Source organism: Chlorocebus sabaeus, chromosome 1 (assembly GCF_047675955.1).
Source record: "Chlorocebus sabaeus isolate Y175 chromosome 1, mChlSab1.0.hap1, whole genome shotgun sequence".
Taxonomy (NCBI): domain Eukaryota; kingdom Metazoa; phylum Chordata; class Mammalia; order Primates; family Cercopithecidae; genus Chlorocebus; species Chlorocebus sabaeus.
The window spans coordinates 82,379,522-82,406,270 of NC_132904.1; the positions used below are offsets into that span (position 1 = coordinate 82,379,522).

Here is a 26,749-nt window from a genome sequence, read left to right on the forward strand (position 1 = left end):
TCTGTCTCTCCCTCAACCAAGGCACCATTATACTATTCATCTTATAACAAAGCCAAGTAATACCTGATCTATTGACAAGTTTCAAGATCTTCTGGCTCCATTATATTCAGAATCAACTTCACCCTCTGTCTATATTTAGTTATTTATATAAGCAGAGGCAAGATTTCCCACCCTTGTTCTGGGACTCTTTACTTTGAACTTAAGATTTTACCAGTTGTGCCCAGAGAGATCTAAATGCTGGGACTTGAGAATCAAACAGAAGAATAACTTAACCCAGGAATTCACTCCACTCTTCCTGCCTTTACAACGAGTTCTGCAAGTCAGAGTAGCAAAAATCAGCTCATATCCAAAGAAATACAATTTTCTATTTATAGAAATCCTTGCTTCACAAGGGTCTCTGATGAGATCCTCATGACAGTATCAGCAGCAGAAGCCTTAAGAATACAAACTATATTAAATGTACCAAATGAGAACGGTTTTATAGTAACTTAGGTACTATTCACCACATAGTGGCAAATGACGTTCTTCTATTTACCCAACAGCTGCGTCCCAGAGACTGCCCAAAGCACCCCAGAAGTTAATACACAGACAGACATGCAAATACATAAAGATATTTACCATCTTCAGCACTACGCACTAATTCTTCTGGCTGATTATCTACTTTTGCTTGATCTGTTCAGAAGAAATTAACAAATGGTTAATATGGCTGACCCTTGGAGAGAAAAGAACAATGAGACTGTCCCTGGAAGCCCCCGGAGTTGGAAGCAATTACTCAAGATGCAATGAGGGGTGCAACCAAGATGTCTTCCCCAAAATACTTTCTCTTTAGATTAGCTACTTGAGCCAGTGCCATAGCGGGAGCTCCCATTTCAGCCCGGATGCAGCTCACATCACTGCTGCACACAGACTCCCAAGGGTTAGAGGGTTAGTTCAGAGCAAGCAATCGGCCAGCAGCAGGAGAAAGCATGGGGCTGCAACAGCCTCTCTATTCTTCTGTAAAGGGTATGATGCTAGCCATGACTAACACCTTCCCAAACCCATGGTCATTAACAAATATTTGTGTGTGTGCATCATCATTCGCGTATGCCTCTGGGAGGCTTGCCTGGGAAGTCAACTGAAGAGATGTAACTGGGGACCAGCTGCTAAGTGGAATCTTGGCAGGCTAGTGTGAGAGTGGGTATCGGTATTTGGAAGGAAGCGTGCAGGAATACCCGTCAGCTGATGGTGATTTTTTTTTTAACCCTATACATTCCTGAGTACTTTAAAGCCGCACCATGGAAATAGCCCATATTTCACAGGCAAGAGGTTTGCTAAATTGGACAGTTGTTCTGAGTTTTGTTTTGTTTTGTTTTTTTGTTTTTTTCTTTTTCTCAGGGCCCATCACCAACATAAGGAAGAACAATTACGGCTGTCCAACAAAGGATTCGACTCGCCTTCTCTGGAAGCATTCAGGCGGATATGGGGGTTGGCCGCCTGTTGAGGAGGCTTTAGAGGGAATTCCTGCACTGGGGGGGGAGGTTAAAATGGGTGATTTTTAAGATCCCTTCTAACCCTCAGATTCCAAGAACCTTGGGATAGTTAGGACTACATTCCAAATTGGGAATTCTGTCTTCAAATCCCTGGGAATCTGTGAATTTTAGGAAATGTTTGGTGGAGTGGCTTTTTCTTTTCTTTTTTTCCTTCTTAAATTCTGACTTTTTATTCTTAATTACAAATGCACAAAAAATATTCTAAACATAACAATGGCCAATTATCAATCATATGAGTTTGGCAGTGGTTAACTTTTCACTTGATAATTTTTTTTATGACCATCTGCAATCCTAGAGGTGGATTTTAGCTTGAAAATAGCAAGAACAAAACCCCAAGAAGTCATGGTTTTAGTCCATTTGTCTAGCACACAACTCTCTTGATATGTTATGCTTTCTGTTAGTACTCAAGAAATCCTTCACCATTAAAGCAGCTGCCAGTGGGGAATAGTGTACCTAAAGTCTTTCATGTAAGTAGTTTTGGGCTTATAGTTCCAGGATCTAAAAGAAATGTGAACAGAATAGAAGGGATAAAAGAGAAAGGAAAGTCCTTGAAGCCAGGGACTAATTCAACTCCGTATCATGCAAAATTCACTGGACATCCAACGCTGTCATATATAATGTGGTCCCTTCATAAATGTTCTTGATAATAGCCTGTTAATTTTGAGTCCCTGATCTTCTGTGTAATACTAAACAGGTCATTTCACATTTCTGAGCTTCATTTTCCTCATCTTTAAATTTGGTAACAATAATTCACCTCTCATAGGGTTGCTTGTGCTGGTTGAATGAGATAATACACGTAAAATTATTAGGTATATTTTGGCAAATTATATTCAATAAATGTTAGTTATGACTATTTTCACTAATCCTACTAGCTACCACAGTCCTTTCAAACTCAGTGTACTTGAGAAACACTTAAACTGGGATTCTTCAATTAAAGGAAACCTAGTGTTTTGGTAACCAAATGTAATATATTATTTTATAAGCAAAGTTCCAGCCACTTTAGGTTGAGCCTCTTCAGCGCACTTTGGAAAGGTTATTTTCATCTGTTAATGGCCCCCATTAGGGGTTGCAGTGCACAACAGCATGCAGTGAGGCTACGGGAGAGCACATAGGCATTTTTAAGCTTAGATGGGGCATGAACAGTGAGGCGAACTTTATTCTCACTTGATGAATCTGATGAAATGTCTTCTAGACTTTGGGAAGGCATTTTCCTAGCAGCACTCCTTTCCAAAGTTTTCAAAACAGGACTGGGTTCTTCTTTTGAACCTGTTATAAAACAAAATCGATGAACACTGCACAATATCAAAAAAAAAAAAAAAACAACCCTCTAACATATGGACATAGAAATGGTAGGTTGAAAAGAGACATTATGCTATCAGTTTCTCTACTTTAAGAAGCACTTATTTCACAGAAGAAAATAAAATTTCTCCACTATTAATATGCTCTTAAAAATAATTTACTGGTCAAGAAATATTTGCAAATGTAAACCATATAGAAACAAGATTACCACATTAATAGAAATGTGATCTCTCAGTTGTTTACTCTTATTTTAGACATATGATTTGTCCTATGCCAGACATTGACTCTTCCCATTTAACATTCTAGCTTTTGAAGACAACCATGAAATACTTCTAGGAGCATTAATAAAATTAATTCAAAACCGTAGAAGGCAGGATTCAGATGTTTAACATCTGTGTATAATTGGGTACACACATTCTCCAGATATTCTCCAGATTGAAGGTTGTAGACTTTCTGGGTTTCATGATCTAGTATAATTTCCAATGAAATGTTGGGAAATAACATGGGAGGGAGGACTCTATCATTTACTAATGCCATTATTTTATAAAAGGAATGGCTCCATCATAAAAAAGCCTAAGTACTGACATTTATTACTGGTGTATTCTCAGTGCCTAGAACAGTGGCTGGAAATAAACACTTCAAAATATTTGCTGAATCAATGAGTGATTCGATAAAGGAAACCATCAATTTAAGAACCACTTCTCTAGACAATAATTTCCTGAAATACATTCCAGTTCTGCCTGGTACATTCTATGGCAAATGGATTCTAAGACTAATTAGATCTGGATGTTCTCTGTTCAAATTTGAAACGTTCCTTACTGCAGACCTTCTCTGTGCATAATGGCCCAGCATTTCCAAAAGTATTTGACTACTGAACCTTTAATTTTTCCCAAAGGAGCATATTGAGGTATTGCTTAGTTAAGAGCTCAGTCACAAGTCAAAGGTGTTAGCTTGCTCCCCAAAATTACAGTACCCTTATAGTAGGTTTCTCTTCATTTTTCACCCCACCCCTACTGCAGTTTGCTTTAAAATAGTAACTTGGGTTAGAGTATATAAACCTAAATTAAAATCATGACTATATCATTTTATACTTCTTAATTGGCTTGTAATTCTAAAATGTCTTCTCTGGACTCTGTTTAGGTAAATTTTTTTTTTCTTTTTTGAGATGAAGTCTCACTCTGTAGCCCAGGCTAGAGTGCAGTGGCGTGATCTTGGCTCACTGCAAGCTCCGCCTCCCAGGTTCACGCTATTCTCCTGCCTCAGCCTCCCAAGTAGCTGGGACTACAGCCGCTGCCACCACGCCTGGCTAATTTTTTGTATTTTTTAGTAGAGATGGGGTTTCACTGTGTTAGCCAGGATGGTCTTGATCTCCTGACCTCATGATCCGCCCGCCTCAGCCTCCCAAAGGGCTGGGATTACAGGTGTGAGCCACCGCGCCCAGCCTAGATGACTATTTAACATTGTTTTTTTAGATAGGCTTTTTACTACTCAGTCAGTTATGCTGGGATACACATTAGATGATAGTCTCTAACATAATTGCGAATTTGCAGGCGCTCCTCCTACTGTGGCTCAGTTTATGCTAGCAACTCATGGGCAGTTTAGTAAGAGCCTACTTCAACAAGTTTAATATGCTGGCTTTATTCTTGCATATGTCTGGTTTTAGAGACTGATACTTCAATTTCTTTTTTTTTATTAACAACAAAATTTGTTAGAGGGGCTTCAACTTGACTGAATAGGATTAAAGGTAGATTCTTTGGTCAGTGTTCAAGAAGAAACCCTATAGCTACTTACAAAAGAATCCACACCTCCAAGTAAGCGACTCAGTAAAGCTTATCTATTTTCACTGGAACTAAAGGGAGCTAAACAAATGACAAATTCTACTAAACTACAAGGAAGGCAATCAACACCAGTTGTGTAACTTTGGTTAAAATGTCCCAGCCAGAAAACATTCTCTGTCATTTCATCATTTTAATCAGGTAGCTTCTCATTCCTATTTACTCTGGGGTTTCTCTGCTAAAATGTCCACATGTTGATTAAATAGGAAACTGAGATAAGCCCTATGTTTTACAGCCTGGCCACCAAAACCAGTGCCCCCACATCCATGTAGATGAATGTGGAGATCGATTCAGATCATCAACTTAGCCAAGGCTGGAGCGAAAGAAATGTACCTGGCCAGGCAATGCCCTTAGGTGGCATCAGGTGAGCCATCTGGCCAAAGTCATACTCTAGAAAGGGAAGATTGTACAGATAATTGAAAATGAGAGGGAGAAAGTGGCAACAAAAACACCACAGCACAAGGTATCTGAGGGAAGGAAAGTTCCAGCCTTGTATTTTGTCCCTGGTATTTAGCCACCACTGTGGTAAGATATTGCTCCTAAATGGGAAATTTGTGTCCATCTGTGGCACTTTCTTGCCACAAATCTTACTAGACTTCTATAAAGATTGCCAATTAAGGAAGAAATTCTAAATATTTCCAGGAGGAAAACTAGCTTAAATGTAGTAAAGATACTTTCTAAACCCAAAAAGTTATTTAAAAAGTATTTTTTGAAACCTAAAAATTCTATAGGTAGATTAATGACAAGTCAACTCAGACTCTGAAACAGCCTTATAGGAAAGCTGTTTTATGTAATGCTTTTGATTAAAAAATATAAATAATTTTTTTAATTAAAAAAGGCTCAGGAACACAGAAGTGGTAAGAAGAATTTAACACCATTTAAGAATATCAAATTAATCCCAATTTAAAAAATATCACCCTTTACATCAGCATTCCATAAAGCAGACTCATTGTGAGTTAAAAATTTTTAAATGCTCACTGGAAGGATTTCTCCAGCTCTCTGCATTAGAACTGGTGTTTCCATCTGAAAACTCGGACTCAGAGAAACCTTCTTTTTCTTCCTCTTTCTCTTGTTTCTTATATGGCGACGCTAGAATCAATTCAACTTTACTTGTTTTTGTAGAGTCTTCTTTGTTCATCAGGAGAGGAATGGGTTGCCTATTTCTGGACACACTAATTGCTTCAGAAGCCCCTCCAAAGCCAGGTTCCTGAAAAGTCCCTTGTCGCCCTGCAACCCCACTTTCACTGTCCCTGTCCACCGGGGGGTTTACAGTTTTAATGGTCCCTATTTCATGAGCCACATAAAGTTGTGGGGTTCTAGGGATCTCAACTCCACTTTTGGAACCACAAAAATCTACCAATAAATCAGTCATATGTACATCTCCTCCCAACTTTTTATTACATTGGTTGACTTGAGATTCCAAACCACTACTTTTAGCCTTCATTTCAGAGGTCTGTGAGGCTGCCCCGTAAAAATGGGGCACTGCCCCTAAGAACCTGGTCTGCTCTGACTGTGAGGACTCCTTCTTGTGCATTTCTTCTCTCACTGACACCTGGGGCTGATAAGGAGGAGCTTCAGTTATTTCTTTAAGAAGTTTCTCAAAACCGGCATCAAAAGCACTCTCAGTTATTAATGGAGCCTCAGCCTTTTCTACTGTTTCTTTTAATTCCTCAGGATGGAATTCAGAAGTGGCTTGCCTGGGCTCCTTTGTACTACCTATTAACTTTGATGCAGAAAGATTCCCTGTATCGCTTTCATATTTTAAGGGGAAGGTTTCAGTTGCTTCCTTCAGTAGTTTTTCTAAGCCAGCCCTGAATTCGAGGAACTCTGATTTGGGTTGAATAATTGTTTCCCTCATAATTTCTTCCACTTCCTGAGGTAGGCCTTTGCCATATTGAGCAACAGTGGAACCAAATGAGCTAAGTGTCTGGTCTGATAGAAACATTTGGGCAGCTAAATAAGATCCAAGTTCATGAGTTTTATCAGGAACTACATTGGAGGAATAAAAATCCTTCCTGTCTGGAACTATGGTGTCCATCATAGCCCATGGTGATATCACTCCTGGCGGATTTAGGGGGCTACCTAATGCCTGTACTGCTTCAGGAAATTCTGGGTTCACTTCTCCAGGACGTACTTCCCTTCTAGCTGGATAACTTAACCATACTTCTCTATGCAGCTTCTGTAATGCAGCATTTACATCATTCAATACAGGTCTGGGTGGAAGAATGACTTTCTCTACAGTCTCTGAAATTTCCGTTTGAGAAGGGTGTGCCCTAGCCTGGGGAACAAGATGAGCATCTTGGGGAAAAAGCATATCGTGGGGAGGGTTGGCCACATCCCCAAAAGAACCCTTTCTGGAAAGCTGGGAAGGTGGATCCAATGGATAAGAATCTTCTGCAGCCATCTGAATCAAATTCTCTGTGTTTAGCTGGCACTCACCACTTTCAGCTTTCTTGGGGACAGCTGTATTTCCAAAAGTTTCATCTCTCGCTGGAAAAGGAGCTAGTATTTCTCTCTTATCAGCTGAAGTATTGTGACTCTGTTCTATCCCTTTTCCAAAAAATCTTCCCTCTTCCGGCTTAGAGTTGGTTCCAGTGATAACGGGCGCCAACTTGGTTTGCAAGGGAGAGGGTGAAGTTCCAGTTGCTTCCTTCAGGAGTTTGTCTAGACTAGCAGTCAAAGAGTTCCGTTTAACCTTTGGAGGAACTACTGTTTTGTCAACATGCTCATTAATGATCTTCTCAGGTCCTTTGACTTCTTCCTCGATATCAGCAAAATCTGTTTTTTGACGCCATGTCCTATTTTCAGAAACACTTGGCTCAAGCACTTGTTTTCCATGAACTTTTCCACCAGAGGGTTGAATTGCTGGTGTTGAGGCTTCTGAAAGCAGTTTCTGCAAGCTGTCATTAAAAGTGTCTTTGTAGACTTTAGACAAAACATTGGTTTTTACTATGGATTCTTGAATCTCTTGGTCTGAGTAATCCTTTTCTTCCTTAAACACTGGAGTAACAATCCCTTCCATATTCTTTTCCATGTTTTCCTTTGATGACTCATTTCCTCGCAACTGATGAGTATACTTTCTAAGTGGACTCAAAGGAAATGTGGTTTCATCTGGTAGCACCTGGAGTATGCCCTTTGAATCTGATTTCTCCATTTCCTCTCTTGCCATAACTTTTTTTGGGCTTAGAAGCACCTCTGCTTCATGAGTATTTTTACCTGATAATTTAATGTCACTTAATTCCTTGTGTTTCTGCCTATTAAAAGGTGCAGAATTTTTTTGGCTTGCTGTGGTAATATCCTTGTCATTATTCTTACTGTTTAAATTAGCTTCTAAGTCCCAAAACTTTCTCAAATTCTCAAACTGAGAGGGATTATAGACCTGTTCCACATTGGGTTCATCCATTCTTTCTTTTAGGGACATAACTTTAAAGTTGGCATTTGATTCACGAACTAGAGGTCTGTCTTTCTCCAAAGGAACATGTCGTTCACTCCCAACATTTGAGGGACGTTGCAGTGCTGGTAAAGTAAGGTTTCTTCTAGAAGGCAAACTGTCTGCCATTGGTGATCTTTTTATAGGTTCATTTTTCTTATTCTGAAACAGAGACACTTTATCTGATTCCTCAGCTGAAAGACAGTTTCTGGATGGATCTGATATTTGTGGCTTGGTCTCTTTAGATTTATTTGAGGAATAAGAATTGGAGAGCTGGGATGCTTGATCATCCTCATCTAGGACCACTCGTTTGGGAATGACCTGATTATATTCACTCTGGTCTGTAGATAAACTGTCCATAGATGATACACCCTGTGACTTCTGCACAGGCTGATATGCTTTAGCAGAAGGTTGTTCCTGGCTACATGAAGATGTGGGTTCTTTATGAGTTATCTTAGCAGCAGCTTTTTCTCCTTCCCAAAAGGATATTCTGTCACTCACTCTTTTGTATTTCTCTCTCTGCACTTGGTTCTTGGGAACCTCATCAGCTTCTTGCTGGAAATGGACCTCAGACTTCTTCCAAGGAGAGCCGTTGTTGGCAACCCCAGGTGTTGACTTAATATTCTCTGGCTCTAAGGAAGCTTTCAGGATATAGGTATTTCCTCCTTTGCTCTTTCTCTCTGCTTTCATGTTATCTTTCAAACCTGGTTCTTTGACAATTGTTGAAGAGTCAAAATTCACTTCTGAGTGTCCTCCATTTTCTTCATGAGCATGAAACTTGGGTTCTTCTTCACCCAAGTTGCCAATATTATTAGTGTTGCATGGAACTTGGTTTTCTGCATCAGATTCCTTGAGAATATTGTAGGAATAGTTCCTTTTTGGAGGAGATACCCCGTTCCCTTTTCCTATGCTTTTTGAATCTTGGCTATAGTCCATTTTTTTGCTCCTTTGACTTGGGGTGCCATAGCTTTCAAATGGCAATATACATGGGCCTTCCTTTGGGGCGCCTTGTTGGGAAAAATTCATGAATTTGGATTTGATGTTCACATTAGCATCTTGGCAACTTTCAGAAACCAGCATATCTCCCTCTACTTGGAATGTTGAATCAGATCTCACAGGCTTCGATTCAATTTTGCTGGATGATAGGTTCTTCGAGCCATTTTCTTTTAAAGTAGTGTCATCTGTCACCAAGTCAATAGCAACCTGTGATTTTGAGTCTGTTTTTTCTTTGGACTCTATTCCTCGGGGATGTTGGAGGAATGACTTATTGTCATCTGAATAAGAACTTCGGTTAAACCAGTCTAGAACTTTAAATATGGAATCATCAGTTGACTTCTGTATCTCAGTGGCATATGGACTAGAACGTGAAGATGTCTTAGCTTTTAGAGCCGGGACAGGAGGGGGCTTACCTTGCTGATGGTCTCTAGAACTGCCACCTGGCACCTGAGACGGCTCAGGCTCAACACAACGAGACAGTTCATCTGCAACATAGAAATACTTTCTAAATAAGAAAAGAGTATGCTTAAAGAACTGTTAATCATTCACATCATCTTTATAAAAGCACTTTGTATTTGCACTTTCTATACCACTAGCTGTTTATAACAGCATTTTTCAGGGGTTAAAATGTAAGTTGTCCTAATTAAGGTATTCTACCAAAGGTGCCCTATGATAGTAAAGGAAAGGAATTGTAGAAACCAGGAAGTACAGGGTACAGACCTAACTGAAAAATTTCTTTGAAGTTCCTGGTTTATTTTAAAAATACATGTTAATTTTGCATTCTGTTTCATGTTACATTTTATTTTATTATTATTTTTTGAGATGGAGTCTTACTCTGCTGCCTAGGCCAGAGTGCAGTGGCAGGATCTCGGCTCACTGCAACCTCCTCCTCCCAGGTTCAAGCAATTCTTCTGCCTCAGCTTCCCAAATAACTGGGATTACCGACACGCACCACCAGTCCCAGCTAATTTTGTATTTTTAGTAGAGACAGGGTTTCACCATATTGGCCAGGTTGGTCTCGAACTCCTGACCTCGTGATCCACCCACCTCAGCCTCCCAAAGGGCTGGGATTACAGTCGTGAGCCACCACACCCAGCTCCATGTTACATTTTAAATGTTAATTTTCTCTTACTCTTAAATCTTTGTATAAAACTAACACTCCAGGAAGATACGCCATGCCGATTTTATGACTTCACCCATCCCCTGGCACATATCATAAACCCTGGAGGAGGCCTAAATTCAGGTTTGAGAAGCACAGACTTAAGTGATTTCAGGAGTTAGAAAAAGAACTTTTAAATAAGACTAAACAAGGAATTTTATCCACAATATTTAAATGGGACAATGAGGATATTTCCATTCCTGGGCCTTATTCCTGATGTATTGAATGAGAAGAATTTCTGGAGACTGGGCACAGTAATCTTTACTAACAGCTATTCTAGTGACTGTTTTGCATACTGGAGTTTAAGAACTGTGTTTTCAAACCAACAAAGATCAAAAACGGCATTTCAACAAAGAACGGCATTACATAATGGTAAAGGAATCAACGCAACAAGGAGTGCTAACTATCCTAAATATATATGCATCCGATACAGGAGCACCCAGATTCATAAAGCAAGTTCTTAGAGACCTACAAAGAGACTTAGACTCCCACACAATAATAGTGGGAGACTTTTAACACCCCACTGTGATACAGAAAATTAACAAGGATATTCAGGATTTGAACTAAGCTCTGGACCAAGTGGACCTAATAGACATCTACAGAACTCTCCACCCCAAATCAACAGAATACACATTCTTCTCAGCACCACATCACACTTATTCTAAAATTGACCACATAATTGGAAGTAAAACAGTCCTCAGCAAATGCAAAAGAATGGAAATCATAACAAATAGTCTCTCAGGCCACAGTGCAATCAAATTAGAACTCAGGATTAAGAAACTCACTCTAAACTGCCCAACTAAATGGAGACTGAACAACTTGCTCCTGAATGACTAATGGGCAAACAACGAAAAGAAGGCAGAAATAAATAAGTTCTTTGAAACCAATGAGAATAAAGACACAGCATTCCTGAATCTCTGGGACACAGCTAACGCAGTGTTTAGAGGGAAATTTATAGCACTAAATGCCCACAGGAGAGAGCGGGAAAGATCTAAAATCGACACCCTAACATCACAATTAGAATAACTGGAAAAGCAAGAGCAAACAAATTCAAAAGCTAGCAGAAGACAAGAAATAACTAAAATCAGAACAGAACTGAAGGAGCCAGAAACAAGAAAAACCCTTCAAAAAATCAGTGAATCCAGGAGCAGGTTCAGGTTTTTTGAAAAGATCGACAAAATAGATAAACCATTAGCCAGACTAATAAGAAAAGAGAGAAGAATCAAATAGATACAATAAAAAATGATAAAGGAGATATCACCACTGGTCCCACAGAAATACAAACCACCATCAGAGAATACTATAAACACCTCTATGCAAATAAACTAGAAAATCTAGAAGAAATGGATAAATTCCTGGGCACGCACACACTCCCAAGACTAAACCAGGAAGACATTGAATCCCTGAATAGACCAATAACAAGTTCAGAAATGGAGGCAGCAATTAACAGCCTACCAACCAACAAAAGCCCAGGACCAGATGGATTCACAGCTGAATTCTACCAGAGGTATAAAGAGAAACTGGTACCATTCCTTCCGAAACTATCCCAAAAAATAGAAAAAGAGGGACTCCTCCTTAATTCATTTTGTGACGCCAACATCAACCTGATACCAAAACCTAGTAGAGACAACACAAAAAAAGAAAATTTCAGACCAATATCCCTGACGAATATCGATGCAAAATTTCTCAATAAAATACTGGAAAACTGAATCCAGCAGCACATCAAAAAGCTTATCCACCATGATCAAGTGGGCTTCATCTCTGGGATGCAAGGCTGGTTCAACATACACACATCAATAAACGTAATCCGGAACTGAACTCATCTCTGCAGCAAGCAGACCCAATAGACATCTATAGAACTCTCCACCCCAAATCAACAGAATGTACATTCTTCTTAGCACCACATCACACTTCCTCCAAAATTGACCACATAATTGGAAGTAAAGCACTCCTCAGCAAATGTACAAGAACAGAAATTATAACAAACTGTCTCTCAGACCACAGTGCAATCAAACTAGAACTCCCGACTAAGAAACTCAATCAAAACCGCTCAACTACATGGAAACTGAACAACCTGCTCCTGAATGACTACTGGGTACATAACGAAATGAAGGCAGAAATAAAGATGTTCTTTGAAACCAATGAGAACAAAGATACAACATACCAGAATCTCTGGGACACATTTAAAGCAGTGTGTGGAGGGAAATTTATAGCACTAAATGTCCACAAGAGAAAGCAGGAAAGATCTAAAATTGACACTCTAACATCACAATTAAAAGAACTAGAGAAGCAAGAGCAAACGCATTCAAAAGCTAGCAGAAGGCAAGAAATAACTAAGATCAGAGCAGAACTGAAGGAGATAGAGACACAAAAAACCCTCCAAAAAATCAATGAATCCAGGAGTTGGTTTTTTGAAAAGATCAACAAAATTGACAGACCGCTAGCAAGACTAATAAAGAAGAAAAGAGAGAAGAATCAAATCGACGCAATAAAAAATGATAAAGGGGATATCACCACGGACCCCACAGAAATACAAACTACCATCAGAGAATACTATAAACACCTCTACGCAAATAAACTAGAAAATCTAGAAGAAATGGATAATTTCCTGGACACTTACACTCTTCCAAGACTAAACCAGGAAGAAGTTGAATCCCTGAATAGACCAATAGCAGGTTCTGAAATTGAGGCAATAATTAATAGCCTACCAACGATAAAAAGTCCAGGACCAGATGGATTCACAGCTGAATTCTACCAGAGGTACAAGGAGGAGCTGGTACCATTCCTTCTGAAACTATTCCAATCAATAGAAAAAGAGGGAATCCTCCCTAACTCATTTTATGAGGCCAACATCATCCTGATACCAAAGCCTGGCAGAGACACAACAAAAAAAGAGAATTTTACACCAATATCCCTGATGAACATCGATGCTAAAATCCTCAATAAAATACTGGCAAACTGGATTCAGCAGCACATCAGAAAGCTTATCCACCATGATCAAGTGGGCTTCATCCCTGGGATGCAAGGCTGGTTCAACATTCGCAAATCAATAAACATAATCCAGCATATAAACAGAACCAAAGACAAAAACCACATGATTATCTCAATAGATGCAGAAAAGGCTTTTGACAAAATTCAACAGCCCTTCATGCTAAAAACGCTCAATAAATTCGGTATCGATGGAACGTACCTCAAAATCATAAGAGCTATTTATGACAAACTCACAGCCAATATCATACTGAATGGGCAAAAACTGGAAAAATTCCCTTTGAAAACTGGCACAAGACAGGGATGCCCTCTCTCACCACTCCTATTCAACATAGTGTTGGAAGTTCTGGCTAGGGCAATCAGGCAAGAGGAAGAAATCAAGGGGATTCAGTTAGGAAAAGAAGAAGTCAAATTGTCCCTCTTTGCAGATGACATGATTGTATATTTAGAAAACCACATTGTCTCAGCCCAAAATCTCCTTAAGCTGATAAGCAACTTCAGCAAAGTCTCAGGATACAAAATTAATGTGCAAAAATCACAAGCATTCTTATACACCAGTAACAGACAAACAGAGAGCCAAATCATGAATGAACTTCCATTCACAATTGCTTCAAAGAGAATAAAATACCTAGGAATCCAACTTACAACAGATATAAAGGACCTCTTCAAGGAGAACTACAAACCACTGCTCAGTGAAATCAAAGAGGACACAAACAAATGGAAGAACATACCATGCTCATGGATAGGAAGAATCAATATCGTGAAAATGGCCATACTGCCCAAGGTTATTTATAGATTCGATGCCATCCCCATCAAGCTACCAATGGGTTTCTTCACAGAATTGGAAAAAACTGCTTTAAAGTTCATATGGAACCAAAAAAGAGCCCGCATCTCCAAGACAATCCTAAGTCAAAAGAACAAAGCTGGAGGCATCACGCTACCTGACTTCAAACTATACTACAAGGCTACAGTAACCAAAACAGCATGGTACTGGTACCAAAACAGAGATCTAGACCAATGGAACAGAACAGAGTCCTCAGAAATAATACCACACATCTACAGCCATCTGATCTTTGATAAACCTGAGAAAAACAAGAAATGGGGAATGGATTCCCTATTTAATAAATGGTGCTGGGAAAATTGGCTAGCCATAAGTAGAAAGCTGAAACTGGATCCTTTCCTTACTCCTTATATGAAAATTAATTCAAGATGGATTAGAGACTTAAATGTTAGACCTAATACCATAAAAACCCTAGAGGAAAACCTAGGTAGTACCATTCAGGACATAGGCATGGGCAAAGATTTCATGTCTAAAACACTAAAAGCAACGGCAGCAAAAGCCAAAATTGACAAATGGGATCTCATTAAACTAAAGAGCTTCTGCACAGCAAAAGAAACTACCATCAGAGTGAACAGGCAACCTACAGAATGGGAGAAAATTTTTGCAATCTACTCATCTGACAAAGGGCTAATATCCAGAACCTACAAAGAACCCAAACAAATTTATGAGAAAAAAACAAACAACCCCATCAAAAAGTGGGCAAAGGATATGAACAGACATTTCTCAAAAGAAGACATTCATACAGCCAACAGACACATGAAAAAATGCTCATCATCACTGGCCATCAGAGAAATGCAAATCAAAACCACAATGAGATACCATCTCACACCAGTAAGAATGGCGATCATTAAAAAGTCAGGAAACAACAGGTGCTGGAGAGGATGTGGAGAAAGAGGAACACTTTTACACTGTTGGTGGGATTGTAAACTAGTTCAACCATTATGGAAAAGAGTATGGCGATTCCTCAAGGATCTAGAACTAGATGTACCATATGACCCAGCCATCCCATTACTGGGTATATACCCAAAGGATTATAAATCATGCTGCTATAAAGACACATGCACACGTATGTTTATTGCGGCACTATTCACAATAGCAAAGACTTGGAATCAACCCAAATGTCCATCAGTGACAGACTGGATTAAGAAAATGTGGCACATATACACCATGGAATACTATGCAGCCATAAAAAAGGATGAGTTTGTGTCCTTTGTAGGGACATGGATGCAGCTGGAAACCATCATTCTTAGCAAACTATCACAAGAACAGAAAACCAAACACCACATGTTCTCACTCATAGGTGGGAACTGAACAATGAGATCACTTGGACTTGGGAAGGGGAACATCACACACCAGGGCCTATCATGGGGAGGGGGGAGGGGGGAGGGATGGCATTGGGAGTTATACCTGATGTAAATGACGAGTTGATGGGTGCCGACGAGTTGATGGGTGCAGCACAGCAACATGGCACAAGTATACATATGTAACAAACCTGCACGCTATGCACATGTACCCTAGAACTTAAAGTATAATAATAAAAAAAAACAGATTAAAAAAAAAAGAAAAAAAAATGTAATCCAGCATATAAACAGAACCAAAGACAAAAACCACATGATTATCTCAGTAGATGCAGAAAAGGCCTTCGAAAAAATTCAACAGCGCTTCTTGCTAAAAACTCCCAATAAACTAGGTATCAGTGGAATGTATCTCAAAATAATAAAAGCTATTTATGACAAACCCATAGCCAATATCACACTGGGCAAAAGCTGGAAGCATTCTCTTTGAAAGCCAGCACAAGACAAGGATATCCTATCTCACCACTCCTATTCAACATTTCTGTTCTGGCCAGGACAGTCAGGCAAGAGAAAGAAATAAACGGTATTCAAAGAGGAAGAGAGAATGTCAAATTGTCTCTTTTTGCAGATGACATGATTGTATATTTAGAAAACCTCATCGTTTCAGCCCAAAATCTCCTTAAGCTGATAAGCAACTTCAGCAAAGTCTCAGGATACCAAATCAATGTGCACAAAACACAAGCATTCCTATATACCAATAATAGAGAGCCAAATCGTGAGTGAACTCCCATTCACAATTGCTACAAAGAGAATAAAATACTTAAGAATACAATTTACAAGGGATGTGAAGGAGCTCTTCAAGGAGAACTACAAACCACTGCTCAAGTTATTAAGAGAGGACACAAACAAATGGAAAAACATTCCATGCCCATGGATAGGAAGAATCAATATCATGAAAATGGCCATACTGCCCAAAGTAATTTATAGATTCAATGCTATCCCCATCAAGCTACCACTGACTTTCATCACAGAATTAGGAAAAACTTTAAATTTCATATGGAACCAAAAAAGAGGTTGCATAGCCAACACATTCCTAAGCAAAAAGAACAAAGCTGGAGGCATCATGCTACCTGACTTCAAACTATACTACAAGGCTACTGTAACCAAAACAGCATGGTACTGGTACCAAAACAGAGATATAGACCAATGGGACAGAAAAGAGGTCTCAGAAATAATGCCACACATCTGCAACCATCTGACCTTTGACAAACCTGACAAAAACAAGCAATGGGGCAAAGGATTCCCTATTTAATAAATGGTGTTGGGAAAACTGGCTAGCCATATGCAGAAAACTGAAACTGGATCCCTTCCTTACACCTTATACAAAAATTAACTCAAGATGGATTAAAGACTTAAACATAAGGCCTAAAACCATAAAAACCCTAGAAGAAAACCTAGGCAGTACCACTTAGGATATAGGCATAGGCAAAGACTTCATGACTAAAACACCAAAAGCAATGGCAACAAAAGTCAAAACTGACAAACAGGATCTAATTAAATTAAAGCACTTCTGCACAGCAAAAGAAACTATCATCAGAGTGAACAGGCAACCTACAGAATGGGAGAAAATTTTTACAATCTATCCATCTGACAAAGGGCTAATATTCAGAATCCACAAGGAACTTAAACAAATTTACAAGAAAAACAAACAACCCCATCGAAAAGTAGGCAAAGGATATGAACAGACACTTCTCAAAAGAAGACATTTATGTGGCCAACAAAGATGATAAAAAGCTCATTATCACTGATCATTACAGAAATGCAAATCAAAACTACAATGAGATACCATCTCACGCCAGTTAGAATGGCAATCATTAAAAAGTCAGAAAACAACCGATGCTGGAGAGGATGTGGAGAAAGAGGAACGCTTTTACATTGTTGGTGGGAGTGTAAATTAGTTCAACCATTGTGGAAGACAGTGTGGTGATTCCTCAAGGATCTAGAACCAGAAATACCATTTGACCAAGCAATCCCATTACTAGGTATATACCTAAAGTCTTATAAATCATTCACCTATAAAGACACATGCACATGTTTGTTTACTGCAGCACTGTTCACAATAGTAGAGACTTGGAACCAACCCAAATGTCTATCAATGTTAGACTGGAAAAAGAAAATGTGGTACATATACAGCATGGAATACTATGCCGCCACAAAAAAGGATGATTTCATGTCCTTTGCAGGGACATGGATGAAGCTGGAAACCATCATTCTCAGCAAACTATCACAAGATCAGAAAACCAACCACCACATGTTCTCATTCATAAGTGGGAGTTCAACAATGAGAACACACGGACACAAGGAGGGAAACATCACACACCAGGGCCTGTTGGGATGTGGGGGGGTAGGGGAGGGACTGCATTAGGAGAAATACCTAATGTAGGTGATGGGTTGATGGGTGCAGCAAACCACCATGGCACGTGCATACCTTGTAACAAACCTGCACGTTCTTCACATGTATCCCAGAACTTAAAGTATATTTTTAAAAAAATTTAAAAAAAACAAATTTGATTGTTGCTATTGTGAATTATCCCGACTATAAAGAAACTATCATAGGGTCGGATGCAGGCTTATTGAAGATGGCAGAGGGTACACAGCATGGCTTTTTCTATTGTTTCTGATTTTTCTAAAAAAACATAAGAAATTATGATCATAAAACATTATGATTACTTCATGATCATATAGGTGTAAAAGTAGTTTGAGTCATCCCCTGATAGTGGTAAGACCTTCAAGACAAGGCTAGTTAGCAGGGAAAAGCAGTACCCTCTTTGCCTCTCAACTCATACCAGCTGAAAGAGAAAGTGCCTTCAGAGCTTTTAAAGCCTAAGAACAAATGGCTGGAGGCCTGAGCAGGCCAAAGTCTGACACTTTTGCGTAGTAAGGCCTCAAAGTCTAGTTTCCCATCCTTTGACACTAAGAAAGTGAAGGTTCCCTTGAGATTACAAAAGAAACCAAAGTTTGCTAAAATTGTAATTACTAAATTTGCATTAGGTGAGTAATAATATATTTACCCTGTACCAAGGTACTAGCTAATGACAGTAATTCTTTCTTACTCTATTCCACCTTGATTTAACTAAAAACATTGTCATTTGTTTAAATAATTGATATGGTTATATATATATTAGGGTAAAGCATAATGGGCCAGAAACTGTGCTATCCTGGTTACTTTTAGTTATTGGTGATCGAGAAATAAACAAGAGGCATAAACATTTCCAGTGGCATCTGTCTGAACTGTAGATGGAATGCCTAGAAGGTTAAATTGGGCTTCTACAGGACTAGCTGGCCTGGGCATTCCAAGCCCACCGAGTTTTTATAATCTAGTAGTGACAACTCTCTTACCAGCAGGGCTTCTGGGTAATACAGATTCAAGTCTTGTTAATTCTGATGATTTATCTTTGTGTTCATTGATGGTTGGTGAATTCTCCATGGACTGTGGTCTTGCAGCTAAAACTTCTGAATGAGAATGGAGCCCATTAATTGGAAAAGAACCAGAAGTCACTGGCTGATGTGTTTCACTTTTTGATACATTTGGGCTTGAGGCTGACTGATGAAAAAGCAAAGACCTTCCGTATTGAGAAGGCTTAGGGTCACTCTGAAACTCTTCTGTGTCCCCTGCATCTTCTGTTCCATTTTTCAACCTGTCAGATTCTAAAACACTAAATTCTCCTACTTCCCGGCCATGGATTAGCCCAGAACTCTGTGGAAGCTCATCCTTCACTGCAGAGAATCTCACATGCTTTAATGGCTCCAGGGAGTTTGGGGAAGAGCTGTCTTCTAAAGAATGCTCCTTCTCAGAAATTCTCTCATGGATGGTTAGGCCAGGTGACACAATTTTGCTTTTGGGTTCAAAGCTGTGATTATAACGAAGGGTTTCTGAGTCTGTGCTACTGGAACTGGAATTGCGCTTGAGGATTCCTCTCGGAGCCCCTCTCGCTTTCAGGGAGTCTGTCCTTTGTCTAGGAAAAGACTGGTTATCATCTTTGTTTAAATCAGTTGATTTGTAGATCATCTTCCTGGCTTTGGGGATTGGAGCCTTGATTTGGGACCCATTTGAAAGGCCTGGCACAGTCTGCTTTGATTTCTCTAACTTTTGGACTGAAGTATCTGTGACAGTTGACTTTTCTTTTGACTCTGACAATTCATCTGAAAATTAAAACACAGTAAGTGATATATCATATGGAGAGTAATACATAATTTAAAATACTTGTCATAAACTTAACCTACACTTAGTAAAACTATTAAAATATTAAAGACAGTAAAGTAAGTAGCATAAGTAGAGGCCTAATGTGAAAAGCCTTTAAAAATTCATGTATTGGAGCACAGAGGACTTTTAAGGCACTGAAACTATTCTATGATACTACAATGGTGGCCACACACTATTACACATCTGTCAAAACCCACAGAATGTACAACGCTAAGAGTGAACGCCGATGTAAATGATGTACTTTGGGTAACAGTGATGTCTCAGTGTGGTTCATCAGTTGTAACAAATGCACCATTCTCATGGGGAATGTTGATAATGAGGGAGGTTATGCCTGTGTAGGGAGAGGGTGTATATGGAAAATGTCTGTATCTTTTGCTCAATATTGTGAACCTAAAACTGCTCTAAAAAATAACATCTATTCGAAAAATCATGTATAAACTTCATTGCACTGTACATTTAAGATTACTGTGCTTTATACAGTTTGTGATATTTTACACCCAATACAGAAAGTTTTTTTAGGAATGAAAAGAAAATTTCTCCAAAGAGGCTTAAAGAAAAACATAGAAGTCACTTAAATTCACCTGCAGAAATCAGAAAAGAAAATTCAATTAAAATAAAAATAAAACCCCATTACCTAAAACAAAATTTATTTTTGTCAAAAAGTTAAAAACAGGCCAAGCACAGGGGCTCACACCTGTAATCCCAGCACATTGGGAAGCCAAGATGGGTGGATCACTTGAGTCCAGGAGTTTGAGACCAGCCTGGCCAAAAGGGTGAAACCTCATCTCTACTAAAAATACAAAAATTAGGCAGGCATGATAGTGCAAGCCTGTAGTCCCAGTTACTCAGGAGGCTGAGGCACAGGAAGCCCTTGAACCCGGGAGGCAGAGGTTGCAGTGAGCGGAGACTGCACCACTGCACTCCAGCCTGGGCAACAGAGTGGGACTCCATTGCCAAAAAAAAAAAAAAAAAAAGTTAAAAACAAACATCTAACATGTTCCAGTGATTTTTTTTCTACAAAATATTTTATGTAATACAAAACGTGCCCAATGGAAAGTATATTAATATTCAAACATGCTAGTTGAAAACCCCAGCTCCACTGTTCGTTAATTTTCTACCCCTAACCACTCTTTAATGCTTGTAGAATCTTCTTCAAGTTGCTTTTGAGGAGATTTGAAATGTTTAGCATTTCCCCTTAACGGTATGCAAAAATGATAATATTCCATAGCAGGCTGACTTACATCAATTAAGCCACAAACATGATCAAATGCTGGTGGGCTGCTGGGCTGAGAATTACAGATTAGAGGATCATAACATTGTCAACAGGCTTTTTCTTCTTGAGGCAAGCCCTTTTAAAAGAACTTTGTGGGCACACAGTAGGCATCCAATAAATACTGTTAAGTGGAAGACTGAATGTCTTGGGTCAAAAAATCTCCCAATTTACTGATGAGGGAATCCAAGACACGATGGAGGTCACATAACAAGTCACAGTTCTGAGACTGGAATGTGTGAGCTATCAGTTTCTAAAATTTCTGCTTCCTCTCCCTCAGGAAGGAAACCAACAAGCATAGTAAAATAAGAAAACCATCAGGACTTTTCACTTTCTCTTGGAAGTTATTTGAGTGAAAGGAACTCTGAGAATTTCCCTTTGTCCACAGATAACAAAGATAAAAATATCAAGTTCATAAAAATATTTACCCTCTTTTGAAGTCTGAAATAAACCAGTTCTTCCATCTTTTGACTGTTCATTTTTAGTTTGTTGTGACGAGTGACCTTCTGGCAACTTGGAGCTATTAAATGGATTCTTCCTCTGCTGGGGACAAATATTATTTATTAAACTTATTTTAAATGTCATGACAGCAACTCAGTGTTGGCAAATGCCTATTATCTTCAATTTTGATAGTTTTATCCCATAAACTCCATTATTTGGCATGTTTGAAAAACAGTTGTCCTGATTAATCTGCTTAGCACAGAATTACCATATATGCCATATAAAAATTATATAAAATATATGCAAACCCAGAGTCCTACAAAGTTAGCTCAGAATTAGGCACTTAAATCAAAATTCCACATTTTACAGGTGAAAAAACTTGGCCCTGGATATAGCAAAGACCAGATCAAGGTCAAAGGAAACTTGGGTCTGTAATCAGGTCAGAGTCCCACCAGTGCTTCTTCTACCACGCCAGACTCTCAGTCTGCTAGATCACAGCTGTACAAAAATACAACTGTAATTGACCTTTCCTAAAGATTTCAAAGACATTTTAGGTATCTTGAAGTGCTTCACAGTCATTATTATTATCATCAATTCTAATGATAAAAATGGTATCAATAGAGGTTTTAAAAATTAATATAGGACTCAATAGCAATGTTTACTGTCTACAGTTTAATAAATTAGCAATTCTCTCCCAGAAGCAGCTCTCTAACAGAGATTTAAGAAGCTATGCATAGGCATATAGGAATAAGGACTGACATGGAACTAACAAGCCTTATTCCAAATGCTAAAAAGCAGCAGCAGCACCAAATAGCTTCAGACTTTTTACCCTTTAGGGCAAGAAATCTGGGTCTTCAGCAATGCAGTGACCAATCCACTTTTTCCACCACGAGAGTGACTTCTTAAACTAAATAGTAAAAATTACCTATGTTTGGTACCAAAAAACTGTTCTACAAAATTCTCTTTGTGGTGCTTTGACATAATGAGGAAAAATGGCATTCCTAACAAATATGAGATTTTCAAAATCTGGGCTCAATCTACCTTCTCTGGAGACACATTTGGTTTCTTTGTGTGTTCCTGGGACATATCAATCACAGTGGAAGCTGGATTTACCACACTGGAACTGTAAAAGAAACAATAATTCAAAGAATAAAACCTCACCTTTTGAGGAATCATAAATTATGCCTCTGAAGAGGAAAGCTATCAGCAGGCTAGGAGAAGAAGCTGGTGCGGAGGAATAAGAAGGATTCTCTAGAGAATGATTCCCTATCCCAGGGACAGGACAGCGCCAGAGTGAGGGTAAGGCAAGAGTGAGTGGAGACAAGTGAGGTGGGCAGGCTCCCTCCAGAACCACCACGCCCTTGGCTATTGAGTGAGAAGGGCAAAAGAGGGTCATGGAGGCCCTGGCTGTGGAGAGGAACTTCCTGCTCCAGTGGCCTTGCCTCAGGCACAGGAGGTGAAGTCGCTATTGGCTGAAGCCTTCGTGTCCTGTTACCACCACCAGTTCTCTCAGTGGCATCAGAGTCAGGAGCTGGGAAAATACCTTAGTTTGTGGAAGTTGGGGGAAGATTCCTGCTTTTCCCCACGAAGCAAGGAACCAAAGTCCTGGAGAGGAGAGGAGCAATTTGCCCCCAAGGCCACAGAACCTCAACCAAGATTATTGTCACTAAAACCATGGGCTAGATGTTTCTGCAGCCTCATTTATTTTCTTTATCTCTGTACTTCAATTGCTATTTTTACACAATTACTCCCAAGGAACGGTTGAGCTCTTGAGGAAGTCATTCTTCCTTTCATTACTCTCCTCATTGTTCCAGAAAGGCATTATAGCAGATGAGCAGAAGGATATAAAATACAACCTGATTACATAGAGGCAAGAAAGGGGGAAATAGAGGATGGGAGGGAAAGGGGAGGGAACAGAATAGAAATGTATAATGGACCCAGAATTAAGGCTAATAGACACATTACAGGAGTCCTTCATTCCTGTAATAGGTGTGCACAAACTTGAATCAAGCTATCTAGCAACAGAAGTGAAACAAGAAACCTAGTCACTGATATAATTCAGTCTCTATACAATAAAAACAACCAATAGCTCAGAATCAGAAAGCAATTTCTCTTGAGTGTCATTTTTAGAAGCCAGTGGGTGATATGAGGAACAACATCCCTATCGCCGATGCTATGCTCAGTTTCTCAGAGTGTTCTGCATAATCTTCCTTAGTAAATAAAGCAGTCACATAATCAGAAGACCTGAGCCAAGTGCTGATGGTTGGGGGTCTCTACGGCACACCCATCTTTTCCCACCATCTTTCTCCATTCCCCTTCCCACTCACCAAGCCCAAAGGATAAGCAGAGTGTCTATATCCTTCTCCCTCTGCTCCCTGGAATTCCAGTTCCTGTGCCTCCAGGCCACCAGCCTCAACAGCCCATATTGCACATCATGTAGTCCCTACCTCCTAGAGATGAGGTCTCTCCCTTACTGAGCTGTATCTAGCTATGCATTTCATGTCTACTATGTAACCTCTTCTGTGTATACATATCTTACCTCGCATAGTAAAGTGGGAGATCCCTCAAGAGTATCTCAAACATCTTTCTATCCCCTGCAGTGCCTTGCACAGTGCCTGGTACATAACTGGTGAATGGCTAAATAAATGAAGGCCAATTGAGCCAGTGCCAGGAGAAGCAGCCACAGATAGTAGGCAGGAGGCTGGCTTTTTTTTTTTTTTTTAATCCACATTATTTGCCAAACTATAGTGAGGCAGATTATTTAGGTATTAAACAAAATGCCTGTTTCTGCTATTCAGAAAGAAAAAGAGAGGAAGAAACAAAACAGAACACATGGTCAGACACTAAAATACTAGAAACACACAGGATATATTAGGTTACCTTGTGGTTGGGATAGGGACAAATTGGGATGAGGGTGGGATACTCAGTTAAAGTTTACAGTCTGCTTAATAGGAAAAAGTTAAAACAAGAGTCTTATTGCCTCAAATTTTGTCTGAAAATGCAGCTACTTCCTAGTAACTTTGTTTCTCTCAAGGGATACTATAATGTTTTGCTTGTCTGTCTTTTATTGGGCAATCAGTACCGCAACCATCTTATTCTCAATTGATCTTTGCATCATCTCTCTGAGTTATCTATCATTCTCTCCATCTCACTTATGAAAAAACTGAGGTTCACAGAGGTTAAGTAACCTGCTTGATGTCACAAAATTGGGAAAAGAGCTGGGGATTTGAACTCAGGTGTGTCTGACTCCAAAGACAATCATGGTAATGGTTAGGCTATACTGCCTCTGGTTTCTTGCATTAAAGCAGTGGTTTGTGGCAACAGGACTGGAGACAAGTCTAGGTGATTCTTCCCTCCCGGGGACTCCCACATCTGTTTCTTCTTTTCTACCTCTACTGACACCTCCTTTATTTGTGTCAACCCTATTGGCCTGACATCTGGCTTCCTGACTCCCAAGTTCCACTCTCCTAAACCATTCTACATTCTACCACTATGCTGGGATGGTCCAAAATGCAACTTTGATGGTGTCTTTCTTCTGTCCCTTACCTTTGCAGGATCCTCAAGACCTGTGGAATGAAGTCTGAACTCCTCGGCAAAGTACTGGAGACCATCCACCATCTGCCCCAATATACTTTTCTATTCTTCCTTTCTGTTGACCCTTCATGCCAAACAAAATAGTCAATCTACTTACCGCCTCAGAAACTCACCTGACTCGGCTATTTCCACTTAACCTATTCCCCAGTCCCTCCCTGTAAGTGTTTTCTTTTTGCTTTCTTTGTCTACCCAAATCATCCCTATACTCTTCATGTGCAGTCCAAATCTTACCTTTTGTATCAACCAGGCTAGGAGTACGTCTCTCTTGCCTCAATTATTGCAGCACATTTTATTGGTACTTTGAATTAGGAATTTCCTTTCTTCCTGGCACTATTTGCTATCATGTGGTCAGATTTTCATAAATCGTTGTATTATTTTTCCTAAGAGAATACAGAATAGAGCCAGATACTGTGTCTTCTGTTTCTTAGAATTCCTCTCAGAGGGTAGTAGACTGTGTCCTGAATATAAAAGATACTCAATACATTCCACATGATAAGATTTTTAAACTATGAAGCAAGCCAAATTCCACCCCTGTGTTCTGCAACTTTCTTCTCTCAGGCACTCTTCAAAAAAGGATCTGCAACATTAAAAGCAGCACTAAGACAGAATTAGTTTACTTTGTTAAGGGTGCCCCTCCTAAAAGCATCTTCATTCTAATACAAGTCTTTGAAATCTTAACTAAAAAGAATAAATAACATCAGGTACTGTGGAAGGGCCACTGGGGGAAGAAGTTTTACAGCTGTCTTAAAATTATACCACACAGGCAGCTGCCTGCTATATCCAGCCACAAAGTGCTTCTATGCACATGCAGTCATTAAAAAAAATTTTTTTATCCTTCACCAGTCATTCTCTCTAAAACAGTTAAAAATAATAGCAGATATGCCTTTTTCCGAGGTTTTCTTTTTTAGCTTAAATGTTGTTTATAGAACCAGAAACAAATTTTACAAGTGTTGTTGACTTGTTTTTTGTTGTTTTGATCTCTCCCTTTGTACTGTGAGTTCCTTGAGGGCTCAAGCTGTGTCTCATCCCCAGCACCCAGAACTGTGCTGGATGTGTTGGCACTTAATGAAGCATGAACAAATGAGCAAACAAATGAAGAGATGGCTCAGGGATGGAATGAGGGAAGCAAATTAGAAAATATCTTATGTGAAGCCCTTCAAGTCAGTATTTCTTTAAGTAAAATATTACTTGTGAGTATACATAGTTCTCCAGTGTTCCCACAGTTTAGGCTACAGAGTTACTGAACACAGATTTAAAAGTATGAGGCATTTTTATGTCACAGTGAAACTATTCCTACTACAACTGATATGAGTAAATCTGAGATCTTATAGGATTAAGAAGAATTATTTTAAGAGCTCAATATAAATGACTTTGTAGGCCAGGCCTCCAAGAAATGAAATCTTCACATTACTAGATTTGCTATCAATCCCAGGAAAAAATATCAGATGCATTATCTCAGATTGGCTCATCTCTACCCTGCCTTTGGGAGCAAGCTAGGTACCTTACACTCATCTTAATACTAGGGGTAAACGCAATAGCTAATCCTTCTGGGAGAGGGAAATTAATATCTACTAAAGACTTTCAGGAAAAAGAGCACTGTGTGGGAAAACTAAGAGCTAAAGATGAGTCTGTAATTGATCGGTTGTTTTCAACAGAGGGTAAGAAGGAGACTGGTGTCAGAAGCATCCCTGAGGCACAGGCAATGAAGCACAAAGACTTACCAAATAGTGCTTTAATTCTACCAAAAACAAAGTTAGGTGTAAATGCACAGTTTTGCTTGCAAAGAAATTTATCATTTTCTTGCCATT

General features: G+C 39.3%; 1 protein-coding gene across 21 annotated transcripts in view; it reads right to left on the reverse strand.

Moving 5' to 3' along the window:
- SYTL2 (synaptotagmin like 2) overlaps positions 1-26,749 on the reverse strand; it is a 125,025-nt gene that overhangs the window by 23,689 nt on the left and 74,587 nt on the right. For 5 of the 21 annotated variants that reach the window (XM_073020057.1, XM_008020415.3, XM_038005390.2 and 2 more), the window contains exons 5-10: positions 22,389-22,470; positions 21,335-21,449; positions 18,772-19,575; positions 5,642-9,574; positions 2,694-2,795; positions 619-672 (exon numbers count right to left, since the gene is read on the reverse strand). In XM_073020057.1, coding sequence (XP_072876158.1) covers positions 619-672; positions 2,694-2,795; positions 5,642-9,574; positions 18,772-19,575; positions 21,335-21,449; positions 22,389-22,470 — 5,090 coding nt within the window. Of the gene's footprint in view, positions 1-618; positions 673-772; positions 1,007-2,693; positions 2,796-5,641; positions 9,575-18,771; positions 19,576-21,334; positions 21,450-22,388; positions 22,471-26,749 lie in introns of those variants that run through there. The other 16 variants (XM_008020401.3, XM_008020405.3, XM_008020399.3 and 13 more) reach the window with 8 other exon arrangements.